General features: G+C 44.2%; 1 protein-coding gene across 1 annotated transcript in view; it reads right to left on the reverse strand.

Moving 5' to 3' along the window:
• Positions 1 to 15255, reverse strand: part of LOC134585705 (proton-coupled folate transporter-like) — a 542847-nt gene extending 527592 nt beyond the window's left edge. The window contains exon 1 of the mRNA XM_063441161.1: positions 15152 to 15255. Coding sequence (XP_063297231.1) covers positions 15152 to 15205 — 54 coding nt within the window. The 5' untranslated portion in view covers positions 15206 to 15255. The remainder of the gene's footprint in view (positions 1 to 15151) is intronic.
• Between the last annotated feature and the right edge of the window lie 1306 nt (positions 15256 to 16561).

Below are 16561 nucleotides of genomic sequence, written 5' to 3' on the forward strand. Positions count from 1 at the left end.
ATGATCCGCTGCTGGGGAGAGGTGGTAGCAAGCTCCTCTCCCATACATACTTTCCGCCTTTGTGGAGGGAGACTGACTGTCTCTCCTCCCAATACATTGTCCTGCTGCTGGGGGGGGAGGTCGATGCTCTCCACTTTCTGTAACTCCAGCTCTAGTTGGGGATCTGGGCCGGTTGCCCAGCATCCCTGTAGGGCCGGTGGAGAGATCTCGGTCCCATCTCCACCTGCCTGCAGGGGGTCCTCCCAGGACCAGTCTATGAGGTCCTCTACCTCGGGTACCTCTGGTTGCTGTTGGGGAGGGAGACCGGTTGTCTCTTCCTCCAATAACCCATTCTGCCGCTGAGGAGTGAGACCGACTGTCTCCCCTCCCTGTAAAACATACTGCCGCTGGGGATCTGGGCCGGGTGCCCAGCATCCCTGTAGGGCCGGTAGAGAGACCTCGGTCCCATCTCCACCGGCCACTTCGGTTTCTTCCTCGTCCCACTCTACCTGTGGCTGGAGTTTCTCCCAACGTGCCCACTGGCCTTCCCTCAACGCCCTGTGTTGTAGGTTCCGGGTCACCATGTCCCACACGAACCGCACGTATTTCTCCTCTGGATTGGGTCCGTAAAACTTCAGGCGCAACCCTACCATCGTGCCAAACTCTAGTACGGAGTAGCTATACGCCATGCTTGCTGTAGCCACTGCTGGTTCCATTATGTTGCTGAAGATAGGGACGCTGCACAACTCCACACGTTACCGGTGTCTCTGAGCTGCTTCTCCTCGCACTAGGACGCCATCCCACCGCTTGCCACCAATGTAACGGACCCACTGGCACCCCGACTGGGTACCTCCGTTGAAAGATGCTCCTAGCGCTTCCAGAGGACTCCAAGCACTCCACCAGACACCATAAGCACCGCAGGCTGCAGCTATCTCCCTTCAGAACGAAGCAGGAACAAGCTCTTACAAGAGCTTGGTGATTATAGCAAGGGAATATGCCTAGCATAGCAATCCCTTGTAGCAGATTCCCCCAATAAGACACAGGACTCAAGTTGAGGGTAAAACAGGAACTCTGGACTGGGACACCCAGTCTGGCTTTTATTACAAACAAGTACATACAGGACACTCCCAGGGGGAGGATGAAATTAACCAATCACAGGGATGTACCTCCCACACATTTCCTCCCCTTAGATTAACAGTTAAACCAATTATTACATACAATAAAAATACAGTTTTTACACACACACTGTAACTTTAAAACCATACATTCAATTTCAATAAAAGTTGCATATTCAGACTCAGCATACATCAAACATAAACACTTCCAAAAATCAGCCAAATCCCTCCAGTGGATCAAAAGTTAGCTGGAAGTCCTTTATGACCGACCGCAAGCACAATTTCCTGCCCAAAACAGTTCCATAGATTTGGGCTGTGCGGTCGGTCAATTTCATGCCGAAAAAACGACTAAGTCCCATTTCGAACGGGACTTAGTCTCTGGAGCTGCAAGTTCCGTATGGGAGAAGGTAAGGGTCAGCGGTGTTCGGCAGAATGTGTAGCCGATTTTAGTTCCACAGAATCTTTAGCATACACCGCTGACCGCATTCGAGGAAACCAAGATGGCCGCCGCCACGTGCAATTAACCGGCAGTAACCTCACAGCCTGGGAGGTAAATTGCCTGCACACTTTAGCTTCTGGGTGGTCCGCCTGTGTAATACTTGGTTCAGTAAGCCCTATTTACTGAACCAAGTGGGGGAAAGCCAGGAACAAGTTATTTTACCGGTCTGGGGACATAGTCTTAAAGGGGCATTGTTCACCAAAGTCACAATATGTCCCCAGACGGTTCTTAAAGGGCCATACACACCAATAAAAGTCCATACGTTTTCAGGGGCCATAGTCTTAAAGGGTATTGTTACCCAAAGTCTCAATAGGTCCCCAGACAGTTCTTAAAGGGCCAGCAGCAGTACAATAAAATACCATTCACTGTACTTAAAGGGCCAGCAGTCGCACGATAAAATACAATATGCCCCAAATATGTCCAGGGGCCATAGTCGCAGGGCAGGAGGCTAGCAACCAGGCTTCTCCAGTTCACAGTGGCGAAGTTGGTTTCGCCACAGAGGGTGGGAGGCAGTTTACATTAAAACAGCAGCTCTGGGAGGCTATTCTGACATCTTGCAAACAAATTCAAGCAGAAACTGTCCAAAAACTCACAAGTTCAATGGATGCAAGACTTGTGAAGATGCTATCAAATAAGGGATCCTATGTTAAAATATAACGTGACCTGTTAAAATGTTTAAAAAGTTAAAATGTTGTTATAAGTTTGATTGAAATTGTTTTTGATTTCAGTAAATATGCTGCAAACACAACAAATGCCAATTTTCAGTTCTTTACAACCTATGAAGTGTTTTGAAACTTATTGTGCGCAATTATTTGGAACAGTACATTGTAAGTTGTTTATGTTTTGAAAAAATACTGTTATCATTAGGAGGTTTGTTCAATAAAATTAGAATTGTACTCTTAATAGTTGATAACATGAGAATTATGCTGACTGTTATTTACATCAATTATTTAGGTGAATGAGAAAAATATAATTTGCATAATAATTTGGAACAGGGTGTAGTTCTAATTAGTCTGTGATCACTTTGGTGTCTTTCACTTGTTTGTCGTGTAAGAGGAGCGGGTTCAGTTGCCAGGACCATTGCCGTTGCATGGTGGGTTAGATCAGGTTAATGGATATCTCTGCGTGGTCGGATCAAGAGATCGTTCCTATGTCCGGTTTGGGGAGATTAAAAAATAGTCTAAGCGTGAGTATGATCCATGGGGGTGTGAGTAAAAGGTGTAATCTTTTGTTGATGGGTGTTGAGCTCACAAGATGCCAATCAGTTTTTGGGAAGCTAGGAATTGGGTGAATAGGATGTAATTTTTGGCAGGTCGGTTTCAGGTGAGTGTGACGAACTGCACCTTGTCACGGGTTCTTGAAGGGGCATACTTTCCAGCCTCTTACCCTGTGACTATGGCCCCTGTGATAAAACTTGATTTAAATCACTGATTGTGCCTTTTTGGACTTATGAAGCAGCACTTCAAATTCCTGAAGCAATTCGAAGAGGCACTTCGAATTACCAAACAACCGCATGTACCAGAGACCACCTTGGAGCTTGTTAACACCTATTAACAACTTGGAACGTTTCTTACCGCAGAATTCTAATTGTTCATCTGGGTGGCCGCAATTCCTATAGACAACCACGAGGTGGTGGCCATCTTGTTCGAATGAACGCAGGCAGAAGTTTTTGGGCATGAATCTCCTGGAACTAAAATCGTATACAGAAACTCCCCAAAAAAATGCTGGACTTCCATCCTCGCCTGCGTTCGTTTCTATTCAGCTTAGCAGGGTACTGTTCGGTGAGATTATTCGTCTAGATGAAGGGAACATGCTCCAGGGTAAGACTATTGACTCTGTTCGGTAGTTTGTTCATTTTCAAACTACCGAACTAGACTGACCGCAAGCCCTGATTCTCTGGAACTGTTTTGGGCATGGGACCATGCCTGCGGATGGTCAAATACATGACTTCCATAACATTTCTGAACCCCTGAACTGATCTGGGTGACTTTTTGGTCACCCAGATCAGGGCTATCAGGGGATGTACCAGTTGTGGGGATTTTATGTGTTTTAAGGTATTTTGGGGTTTTTGTAAAAATGTGTGTTGTTGTGTTTGGAGATAATGGAGTTTAGTATAGTGCTTGACTCAATTATCTCCTAAGTAAAGGGGAAGGCTTATTGTATTATGTGTGGGAGTGCCTCAGATTATAATTCTATTGTGATTGGTGTATACATTTGTGTCCCTGTCCCCAACAAGGTCCATGTGGGTATCACCCTTGCTTGGGGACTTGCATAAAAGGCCAGTGTGGCTACCATTAAAACAGTTCCTGCTTAACCCACAACACGTAGCCTTGTCTCGTGATTGTAGGGAACCTGCTTCACAGCTACATCACTAGCTGTTGTTAGAGCTTCACAGCTATACTCTCTGGAGGAGAGGCCTTCCCACTGAATCTCAAGCGGTTAGGTGGGATTTGGTAGGGTCACTTAGGGCGGTTTTGAGGTGGGTGCGGGTGTGAAAACTGGTGTGCTCGGGCACGGGTTGTTCGTATCCCCTCCCTTCCCTTTTGTGCCGCCCTGGCACGGGCCTGAAGCAGGCCCTAGGTGGTTCTTGGCAATGGCCGTGAAGATGCTGGTTTGTTCTACTCCAACAGAGAGTAGGGAAATTATGGGGTAGCGGTTGGTATGTGCGCTACTCAGAAGCTCATAGTGAGAGGCCTTAGGTGTGTCCGATTCTCAGGGAGATTGTCTGTAGTGGGCTAGGTATGGGCTCTGAATGGGAGTAGTGGGGTAGAAGCCCTCTATCAAAGGTGGTTGTGCCAGGTGTGATAGGTGCCTCCTGCAGTTAGCAGCTTAGTTGCGGGTCATGGGCAGTGTAATGGACCCTTCCGTACTCTGACCGAGTACCTTCCATTGATGGACGCTTCCTATTTTGCGTCAAGGACCACAAGCACCGGACCGGACACCACAACCACCGCAGACTCCACAACCGCCGTAGCTTAACTGGAGTCTCGCCGTCTTCCTACCACCCTGGATGAGCTTCTGTCCTCAACAACAAGCTCTAAAAGAGCCAAGTGATTAAAGCTCAAGGGAGTATGCAGAGCATAGCAATCCCCATTGTGATATTGCAGTTCCCTCCAATCACGAGACAAGACTATGTGTTGAGGGTCAAGAAGATCTGTTTTACTTGGCGCCAAAGGGCCTTCTTTTATGCAGGTTTTCCCTACATAGGACCACCCACAGGGTTTTGCAGAACAACCACTAAACACATTACAACACATACAATAAAATAAACCACTCCCAGCAGAAATCCTCCCCACTGCCTGTGATACAATTATCTCAACACAATAGACTAACTTAATTATCACAGGCAGAAAATATACAGTTTTTACACAACATAACTTTAAAAGTATACATGCAATATTAATAAAAGTTACATATTTGAAATCAGCGTCCTTTAAATATAAATATACTCAAAAATCATAAAATCGTCTCTGTCCAGTAGATCAAAAGATAAATTGAAGTCCTTTGTGACCAAATGAAGCATGGCTTTTCTGCCCAAAACCAGTTCTACGGAGTCTTCTATCCTGGAGATAATTGGGAAGTGATCCAATTATCTCCAAGGACAGAGGCAAAACTCCATTGAACACATGGTAGCAAAAGACAATAAAATACATAAAAATATATAACTGTGCAGCTATTGCATAAAACAGGTACATTCAACATATCCCCAGATAGCTTAGATCTGAGCACACATTATTACTGAATGGCGCTCAGATCACATACATACAGTTCCATTGCCATGGAGCCAAAGTCTTTCACATAGTCTTTCGTTATACGAATGGGCTCCATGGCATAGCTATCTGGGGTATCACTGTTCAAATAGGGCAAGTACCAAATGACCCGGCTTTCGTGTCTTTGCAGGGGAAAATCAAGCATTTCAACATGGGGCCATAGTCTAAAGGCAGCAAGCGGGCAACCAGTCCTCTCCAATGCCCAGTGGCAAATGGCAGTTTGTCACAGGCGGCTTTGCCAACAAACCTTAAGGTAGGGGTGACAGCCCCTTCCACTTCTCATGATGGGCTGCCCGTAATGAGAGGAGCCAGGTAGCGAGAGATGATGGTTGTTAGGAGTACTTTAGTGCCGGGGAGTGGCGGAGAGATTTAGGGTTTACCAGGTTATGCCAGTCAGGTTCTGTCGCCCTTAGGGGATGGGGTTTAGCTGTTCTTTGACCTCCCTGGTTCTGTGTGCTAACAGGTAGCCAGACAGGCAGTTCTTATTTGTGGAGCAGTGGTATAGTAAGGTAATAGGCCACATGTAGTCCATTCCACATTTTCAGCTAGTTAGGTAGACCTAAAGCATAAAACATATAACATTGCTTATCTGTGTCATGGCATGTACAATATTTCATCTGAGTCTGGCGCAGTCCACCTATGTTGTGTGTTGGGTGAAGCAATGTAAGGGTCCTTCAAGGCTTGTGTGGGCCATGTGTGAGTCCCGCCACAGGTGGTCGCCGTCTGGACTGTCCATTTGTGTGGCACTGGGGGGTGTTCAGTTGCGTGCAGTTGAGTCTGGGGATCTGCCCGGTGCTGGTCCCCCTGTTGACGTTGCATCTACCCTTCTGGGTTTTGGTCTTCTTGGGGTCTCTCTAGGAGCTTGGTCAGCGGTGAAGTCAATTCGTGGTAGGCCCAGGCATTCCGCAAACTCTCCGGCCTCTGTGAGGCTGTGCAGTGTGAATGTGTGGTTGTTTCTGCGCACCAGGAGCTTGAAAGGGTGCCCCCAGGAATAGGGTATGTGTCTCCTCGGCAGTTCTTGAGTGAGGGGCCACAGTTCCCGTCTCTTGTGCAAGGTGCTGGGGGCTAGGTCTTACTTGGTCTTTACTTGGTGCCCTTCGATCTGGAGTGGGGTGTCGCGGGCTGCCCTCATGATTGCTTCCTTTATGTGGAAGTAATGCATCAGGATGATGACATCTCGTGGTTGGGTTGTGTTTGGGGAGGGGAACCTTAACTCCCTGTGGGCTCTGTCCAGGAGTAGCTCAGCTGGTTTCTTAGTTCCTCTATCGCGTACTCGTGTGCGGTGGACCGTAAGGTTGCATGGTCCATCTGCTCTTCCATGTCAGTCGCTTGTTGCGCGAGGTTGTTGAGGCCTTCTTTGATGGGCGCCAGGTGCTTGGTGAATTCCGTTGCCATATTCTTTTTAATTTCCTTCAATAGGTGTCTGAGGTTGTCCCTAGTTAAGGGTGCCGTGGTAGCCGAGTGGCTTGTGTCACTTGCGGCCGAGTCTGAGTCGTAGTCACGCTGTTCTTCAGCACGTGGTGGCTCACCCTCCTTGCAACTCCGGAATAACAGCGCCACAGCTGAGCCCTGCTTGGATTTTCTTCTCCCCCCCTATATCGGACTGGCTGTGTGCCGTTCTTTGGGTTCAAGTCGACCTGTTTGGGGGTGAGAATGTGGAGAAGAGTAGCTATTGTACGCTTTTGGGGTGTCTGCCGGTACGGAGCTCTAATAACAAGCCTCCATTCGCACCGGAAGTCAAGTGCCACCGCCCAAATGAAACAGAATTTGCAATAAAGAAAGTGTAAACATTAGACAACTCTTGCAAGGAGGTGTGACTAGGGCTGTATAAACAAAGCAATTTAACTCCTGCATGGCAGAGAGTTGAGCAGTGAGACTGCAGGGGCATTATCTATAACTAAAACTATTAAAGGAACACTCCAGGCACCCAGACCACTTCTGCCCATTGGAGTGGTCTGGGTGCCAACTCCCACTACCCTTAACCCTGCAAGTGTAATTATTGCAGTTTTTTTTTGTTTTTTATTAGACAGCCACTAGAGGGAACTTCCTGCTCTATAGCACAGGTTTTCTGTGCTAGAGCGTCGCTGGACGTCCTCACGCTGTGTGAGGACCTCCAGCGCCGCTCTATTCCCCATAGGAAAGCATTGAAATTCATTTTCAATGCTTTCCTATGGGGTGCGCTAATGTGCATGCGCGGCATTGCCGCGCATGCGCATTAGGTCTCCTCGGCCGGTGGGCGGGATCAGTCTCGCCCACCGGCCGACGTAAGCAGAAGGAGGAGCGGCGGGGGAGGAGGAAGCAGCGACGTGGGACATGTCACTGCCTCTGGTAAGTCACTATAGGGGTTTTCCCCCCTTCAGCAACTGGGGATTGGGGGGTGGGAGGGAGAGGGACCCTCCAGTGCCAGGAAAACGGATCGTTTTCCTGGCACTGGAGTTTCCCTTTAAGCTAAAGTTGTTTTGGTGACTATAATGTCACTTTAAGCTAAGCATTAGCGGTCTGGTGTGCCCAGGTAATTGCACAATAATACAAATGCTCAACATGTGAACGAATAATTAGCAAACAAAAATCCTGATATACCTATATTCTTGATAATAAAAAAGAATATTCCCTCGATGTCTTGTCAAAAACTAGCCATACATCATATAGATGATAGTTATGTAACTAAATTCTTGGATGGAGAGAATGATTGCACATGTAAGATGGTGGGAATAGAGTTGTCAGCAGGCAAGAAGGAATTCCCCATGGATACTTCTTGACCATTAATAGTGCTCATTAAAATATGAAAGCATCTCTTGGTGCCGTTTTTAAAAGAGGAATGGTACACTGCAGGGATTTGTTAAGAATCACTGATGTCCCCCCTGAATGAATGATAAATATGAGGGTACATTGGATGCTTAAAGTAGAGGACTTTACGTCTAGCAAAATGTGTTTCTGGTTTCTGTCAATCTGCTACATCTTAAAGAAGTCCTCTCTTATGGGCAGAGGTCAGCAAAGAACATAACAAACATAAGCAGGAATCAAAACAAAGTATAAGTTGAGATTAATTTCATTCCAATCTGCAAGTTTTCCGCATTTTGGCCAATTGGCCAAAACTCCAATTTTCGAACCACCACACAGTGATATCTTTTTTCTTTTTTTTTTTGGAAGGAGCAAATAAGAAGACTAGTAGAGTTCAGCCGACACATGGATGTTCGGGTCTGGCGGGTTCGGCCGAACTTTGAAAACAAGTCGTGTTCGAGCTCGAACTTGATCCCGAACCTGAACCCCATTGAAGGGGGGACCCGAACTTTTGGCCATAAAAATGGCTCTAAAAAACTCCTGGAAAGAGCTAGAGGGCTGGAAAAGTAAGTAAAATGGGGGTAAGAGTAGGACAAGTGCCCTTCAAACAAATGTGGATAGGCAAATAACTTAAAAATAACATTAAATTAGCAGCCGCTTAGTAGATAACTCCCTAATTCACATGGTATTAGGGAGCTATCTACCAAAAGGCTGAAACACCTAAATTGGTCTTTCAGTCACATTTACTAATACTAAGTAAAGATTACTTAGTATTAGTAAATTCAGCCCCTACTAGCTATACTGCGAGTAGGGGCGTGTCTAGTAAACAGTGAGCTGCCAGTGGCTGTAAAAAAAAAAAAAAAAAACTATTGCCCCAACCCTGTGCGACGGGTGGGGGCCCTAAATAAGAATGTGGAGGGGGGGACCTACTGTCCTCCCTCCCGGCCCTCACCCCTGCACGGCGGGTGGGGGCCCTAAATAACAATAAGGAGGGGGACCTAATGTCCTCCCCCCCGGCCCCACCCCTGCACGGCAGGTGGGGGCCCTAAATAACAATAAGGGGGCGACCTAACGTCTACCCCCCAGCCCCCACGCCTGAACGGTGGGTGGGGGCCCTAAATAAAAATAATGGGGGACCTACTGTCCTCCCTCCCCAGCCCTCACCCCTGAGCGGTGGGTGGGGGCCATAAATAAAAAATGTGGGGGACCCAATGTCCTGCGCAGCAGCTGGGGGCCCTAAATAACAATAAGGGGGGGACCTAATGTCCTCCTCCCCGGCCCCCACCCCTGCACGGCAGGTGGTGGCCCTAAATAACAATAAGGGGGGACCTACTGTCCTTCCCCCAGCCCCCACCCCTGCGCGGTGGGTGGGGGCCCTAAATAACAATAAGGGGAGGGACCTAATGTCCTCCCCCCTGATCCCCACCCCTGCGCAGCGGGTGGTGGCCCTAAATAACAATAAGGGGGACCTTCCTTATATGTTATATGTTATAATACCCCAAATGGAAGCAAAGGCTCATTAAATCCGTCTCTCAAAATTCTACTGTGAATACTGAAAAGGACAGGTCTCCTATATTTAAACTTATTGACTCGAGTATAAGACTAGGGTGGGAAATGCAGCAGCTACTGGTAAATTTCTAAATAAAATTAGATCCTAAAAAAAATATATTAATTGAATATGTATTTACAGTGTGTGTATAATGAATGCAGTGTGTGCGTATGAGTGCAGCGTGTGTGTATGAGTGCAGCGTGTGTGTATGAGTGCAGTGTGTGTATGAGTGCAGCGTGTGTGTGTATGAGTGCAGCGTGTGTATGAGTGCAGCGTGTGTATGAGTGCAGTGTGTGTGTGTATGAATGCAGTGTGTGTGAGTGCAGTGTGTGTGTATGAGTGCAGTGTGTGTATGAGTGCAGTGTGTGTATGAATGCAGTGTGTGTATGAATGCAGTGTATGAATGCAGTGTGTGCAGGGCCGGTGCAAGGATATTTGCCCTCCCCCATATGTCCTGACCTCCCCTCCTCCTCCCTCAGTGGTCCTTACCTCCCCACCCCTGTGTTCCTTCACCCCCCTCCCCCAGTGGTCCTGACTCACCCCTCCCCTAGTGGTCCTTACTTCCCCCTCCCCTCCCCTAGTGGTCCTTACTTCCCCCTCCCCTCCCCTAGTGGTCCTTACTTCCCCCTCCCCTCCCCTAGTGGTCCTTATCCCCCCCTCCCTCCCCTAGTGGTCCTTATCCCCCCCTCCCTCCCATAGTGGTCCTTATCCCCCTCCCTCCCATAGTGGTCCTTATCCCCCCCCTCCCTTCCTCCCATAGTGGTCCTTATCCCCCCTCCCTCCCATAGTGTTCCTTTTCTCCCCCCCTCCCTCCCATAGTGGTCCTTATCCCACCCCCCTCCCTCCGATAGTGGTCCTTATCCCCCCCTCCCTTCCATAGTGTTCCTTTTCTCCCCCCCTCCCTCCCATAGTGGTCCTTATCCCACCCCCTCCCTCCGATAGTGGTCCTTATCCCCCCCTCCCTTCCATAGTGGTATAGTGGTCCTTATCCCCCCCCTCCCTCCCATAGTGGTCCTTATCCCCCCCTTCCCTCCCATAGTGGTCCTTATCCCCCCCTCCCTCCCATAGTGGTCCTTATCCCCCCCCTCCTTCCCATAGTGGTCCTTATCCCCCCCCTCCCTCCCATAGCGGTCCTTATACCCCCCTCCCTCCCATAGTGGTCCTTATCCCACCCCCTCCCTCCAATAGTGGTCCTTATCCCCCCCCTTCCTCCCATAGCGGTCCTTATACCCCCCCTCCCTCCCATAGTGGTCCTTATCCCACCCCCTCCCTCCCATAGTGGTCCTTATACCCCCCCCTCCCACAGTGGTCCTTATACCCCCTTTTTTTTATTATTTTTTTTATTATTATTATTATTATTATTATTTTTTTTTATTATTATTTCTTATTTTATTTATTTTTCGTCCCCCCTCCCTGCTTGATACATGGCAGGGAGGGGGGCTCTCCTTCCCTGGTGGTCCAGTGGCAGTTCAGTGGGGGGGAGAGGGGGGCTGGCAGAGCTGTACTTACCTGTTCTGCAGCTCCTGTCAGCTCTCTCCTCCTCTGCGCCGTCCGTGCAGCTCCTTCTATCAGCTCACACTGTAAGTCTCGCGAGAGCCGCGGCTCTCGCGAGACTTACACTGGGAGCTGACCGAGGTGCTGAACGGACGGCGCGGAGGAGGAGAGAGCTGACAGGAGCTGCAGAACAGGTAAGTACAGCTCTGCCAGCCCCCCTCTCCCCCGGTCTGTATTATGGCAATGCAAATTGCCATAATACAGACCTTGACTCGAGTATAAGCCGAGTTGGGGTTTTTCAGCCCAAAAAATGGGCTGAAAAACTCGGCTTATACTCGAGTATATACGGTATATATATGTTTACATCAAATTAAAGCCCTTTCTGTCCTTTAAAAAATGGTATATAATATGTGTCGGTGCAATAAATTATTAAAATGCAAATTGCAGTTGAACGTAAACAGCAAAAAATGCTGTTGTCATTAAGTGAAAGACAAGCTTCTGAAGCTCTGTCCTTAAGGGGTTAAGGTACTGTTACTGGCGCTCTGCAGATCATTACTGGATAACCTTGTTTTATGTTACCGTATGCCCTTTTTTTCGGTATTATTGCTGTATGGACACAATTACACGGACAACCAGGATTATATATTCGTGCATACGAACAAAGACCACCCAGCCCTTGGCGTGTGCCGCCACTTAACCTTTTTCACCTTTGAAACAACCGAACGGATGACCACCGGAAAGCTGCGGCTTGCGCTTAACCACAATCTTAATTGACTGCCTTAAGGTGGCCTCGTTCGTATAATAATTCACTGTACTCAAACTTCCGAACGAGGACCACCTACACTCCGGCGTGTGTCTCCAATTAGAACGTTGAGGCTGCGGTTAACCGCAGGCTAATTACCTCCTTCAGGGCGGTCTACTTTCTGTGCATGAAAGGCTGGGACAGCCATCCACGGAACGGTATTCGTGCAACTGTTTACCTGTTTCTCGCTCCATGGGTTTTAGAGCCAGGTCCCGCTCACCTATTAACTGACAGAAAACATGGCCGCCATCTCGTGTTCGGGACAAAGAAACACTAAAGGACTTTGTATGTAAAAGACTGGCTATACCGTTAGTGAGGTCTGTGCACTATTCTAATATCTGCTGAGCTCAGATCTGCGCTATCTAATGAATGGTAGAATGTAAAATGTGTCTACTAAAATGTTACAGTTATGTATTTTTATGCTGTTTTACCTGTTATAATAACACGTGGGATTTTGGGCGCTAATTGAATTGCCATAATCGTTAGAGTCATTATCTCCAAGCTGGGCGGTGACTATTTCAAACGATACACTGTAAGGTCATTGGTCAACTGTTTGTATTGTCACTGTATCCCATCAGGTCTAGAGGGGGCTGTCCCTGGACCTGGGGTTTTGCATAAATAGCGATGTCCATGTGCCATTAAACCCAGTTCGTTTTGACCCTCAAATCGCAGCCTCAACTCGTTTGTGGGAACCAGGGTATCCTAGCTGTACTATAGCTAGTGGGATTGCTTTATATTCGTAGGATTCTTGTGGTATGCGGAACGGAACGGCGCTTCTCTCTCCCCACACTCGGGAACCAGGACATCCAAGCGGTCCAGCCTTCAACTAGCTTGGAGGTAACCGTAACAGGTACTGTTGTATCTACTCAGCCTATCTGTAGAACTTAATACAACTTTGAGTGGAATATAGGACTTTTCTATTGTGTCACTTTGTTCCTAGTGTGAGACTAAATTAACAATTTACAGTTTTAAAAGTTGTTGTTTTTTTGTTTAGGGTTTGCAGAAAGAAAATAATTTTGGGGGGAATGTGTCAGTAAAATGCTAATGCCACAGTGGCTCTCAAAAATCTTTAAGTGTTAGATAGTCTGCTTCATTGATATAATACATGAATTTGGAATCACCAGATTAATCTTTTTTAAAGTGTGTTTTGTTATTTATTTGTAAAATAAATATATATATATATTTTGAGGGGGGCTGGGGGGAGTGTGTTATTTAGTAAATATCAAAAAAGAAATCCTCTTGCCTAGCTACTGCCACAGTTGTACTAACACAAACTTTAAGTGCGTTCATCCCAGTGTCAGACTGATGGTTACTGTCAGTGCTGTATACTACTGCTAGCCACTGCCTCTTAACTCCAACTTGGAATCAATAATTTACTAAAGATTAATAGTTGTTCTGGTGTCCATGCAGGCTTTGTAATTTAAACACCGCCTTTTCACAGAAAAGGCAATGTTTACTTTAATATTATTATAGACATATTACATGGTAATATTTTATAGACAGTGATACAATTAAAAGCATACATACCAAAGTGCCACCAGATATAACAATTGAAATAAAAACAAATAAAGCATCTACAAATATCCAGGTGACTATGTAACTCATCGATAATCAATATAGAAGGGAAATGCCCCACTACACATTCAGGCCAATGGGAGTCATTGCCTTCAAATTGAAGATCAAGAATATTTAACTAGAGGGGATCACAGCTTTATCAATTACCTGAAAATGAAACACAGACAATTCTCTACCATGTTCTTCTATAAAATGTCTACTTACAGAAGTCTTATTTTATTCCTTTATTTTATTCTCTCTTTCTACCCAAAACATTATGTTCAGTTTTGCAAAATTGTAATGATGAATCTGTGGCGAGAGTCAGTGAAAGCAGATATAAATAGCATGAAGGCGTAAAAGATAGGGGAGGAAAATGAAAACCTGATGGAATTTTGTAGCCGCATTGATCTACTAGCTGTTTTGTACTAGCAATGCTTATCAAACATTTATTTTTGGCAAACATACATGCAAGCCATTTATTTATAGGGAAGTAGTAGATGTGATGTCAAAGCACAATTTTTTTTATAACAGACCTTTTAAACAGCTTACTAATAACTGTGAAACGAAAATTAGACTTAACATAATAAGGAGGTTATTGCTTTATGAGTTTCATGCTATGGAACTGAAAATGTCTTAAAAAGGTAACAGAGTCTGAACCTATAAAGACATTTATTTGAGGTTATCTTAGTCAGTGAAGCATTATTATTAACCCTCTTTGATGCTTTGCTACGTTAGATGTTTCACTGCATATGCTTCATGTATGATTAAATATAATCTCAAATTAGGACCTTGATTTAGTTTTTGGATCAGCATCAGAAATTCTCAATCTGTCAAAAAAACATTTCAAATAGCTTATCTACAGAAGGCTATGAGATTTTTTGTGGTTAAATCATTTGAAACATTGAGATCATTTCTGATGCTGACCCAAAAAAGTTAAACCAGTATATATATATATATATATATATATATATATATATATATATATATATATATATATATATATATATATATATATATATATATATATATATAATAACAATGGAAGCTTGGCACTCTCCTTAAAATAAAAAATAAGAAAAATCTTGCCTGGGTGCTCTATCCACAATCGTCCAATATGTAGAATAGATTAAAAAACTGGATGCACTCACAGGTCTTCCAAATAGTGAAAATGGTGCTTTATTAAACAATAGGATGCATATAGAAATCGATTGACGTTTCGGGTCTTTTTCCTGGCAGGGTCGAAACGTCAATCGATTTCTATATGCATCCTATTGTTTAATAAAGCACCATTTTCACTATTTGGAAGACCTGTGAGTGCATCCCATTTTTTTTTTTTTTTAATCTATTCTACATATTGGACGATTGTGGATAGAGCACCCAGGCAAGATTTGTCTTATTTTCTATTTAAAGGAGAGTGCCAAGCTTCCATTGTTATTATATACACATTTATATTTTATTTTTATTTATTTTTTTTTTATATAAAAATGGTTATATTTTCATATTATTCTAATCCAGTCATAAGGGATATAATGCATGCTGATATCATTATTAACTGTATTCTAGACACAACAGTTTTATCATATTGTAAGAAATGATAAATAAGCTTACCTTGCTCAGTATAAGCTGTTGATATGCTGGGGTTTGTAGAAATATCCCAGTCATGAAGAAAAATATCACTGGTTCCACTGTAATATATTTTCTTAAGTCCTGACACATACTGATTATTAGGAAAATTAATAAATGAACAAGAAACTGATATCTATTAGATATTCAAAATTAAAGATAATTAAGCATGCGAACCCAGTAAAAACGTTCACATGCCATTAGCAAATGGACAGTATAGTAAGTATAACTATGCATTGTTAATGCCTGAAATCCATGTAACTAATTATAATTAAAACAAAAAGATATAGAAAATCATGCACCTAAAAAACTTCATTATTTAAAAATTGTTACGATGTATACCAAAGCACTGAATTTCAAGGAAGTAGCTACTTCCTTCTAAACTCAGTCTTATGTATTATCTTAGGACAAAGGTCAACACCACATATGTCTTATGGTTAGCTTTCCCCTTTGCACTCATACAAGACATTTAAAGAAAACAAAACTATAATTTTCTTAAGTCTTTGAAAGGTTTGAATTTTATTTTGGTTTAATATTTTTGGATAAACTTTCAACATGATTTAATATATAATTTAATATTATGGAAAACAAATGGTCATATTTTGATCATTTTGATGTATTGATATATTTTTTCATATTTAAAAAATGTGTCTAAAAAGCATAAATAATTTGGGAAGCATATCCAAAATATTAACTCAAGATGATGGTTAGACAATTGCACAAATTACTATATTTACTGTAGTAATTCTTAAGGGGTTAAAAAAAATCAGCAGTCCTTGAAGCTTTTCTCTCTCTTTACTTTGTATTTATTTATTCTTTTAGAGAGAGATACAATTGATTTTGCACTTCTTATCACTTACAGCAGCCTCTCACACAGAAAGACTGTTTTGAAACACATGCAAATGTCTTTCTCCTAGCTGACGGTAAACAGCAATATCATCTAAAATAAAATTAAAGTATATGTTATGCCGTTGTGCAAAAATGACATGGAATGATTTTATAGAGAATATAATTTTATCTATACTTTGCACAATTCAAAATCCCAATAAATATCTAGATAAGGTAAACAAATATATTTATAGAAGAGGGAGAGGATAAAAAAGCACAGTTAAGTAAGTAGTTTAACTGGAAAATAATGCTATGAAGGGGTTTTGTAGACAATATATTAAATGGCCACAAAGTAACTGTGGCGAAAGTAACCTCGCCACTGGTTTTTGGAGGGGTCTGTTTGCCAGCCTCCTACCCTAAGACTATGGGCCCTGTGATAACCTATGTTCAAAAGTACTGTTTCTGCCCCTTGGACTTTTAACTGGAACAGATTCAAACATGTGGCGGTGGCCATCGTAAATTGTCCAGCAGTGTTTTGTCGTCGAGTGTATGGAACTGTTTTGGGCA

This window comes from Pelobates fuscus, chromosome 2 (genome assembly GCF_036172605.1).
Source record: "Pelobates fuscus isolate aPelFus1 chromosome 2, aPelFus1.pri, whole genome shotgun sequence".
Classification (NCBI taxonomy): Eukaryota; Metazoa; Chordata; class Amphibia; order Anura; family Pelobatidae; genus Pelobates; species Pelobates fuscus.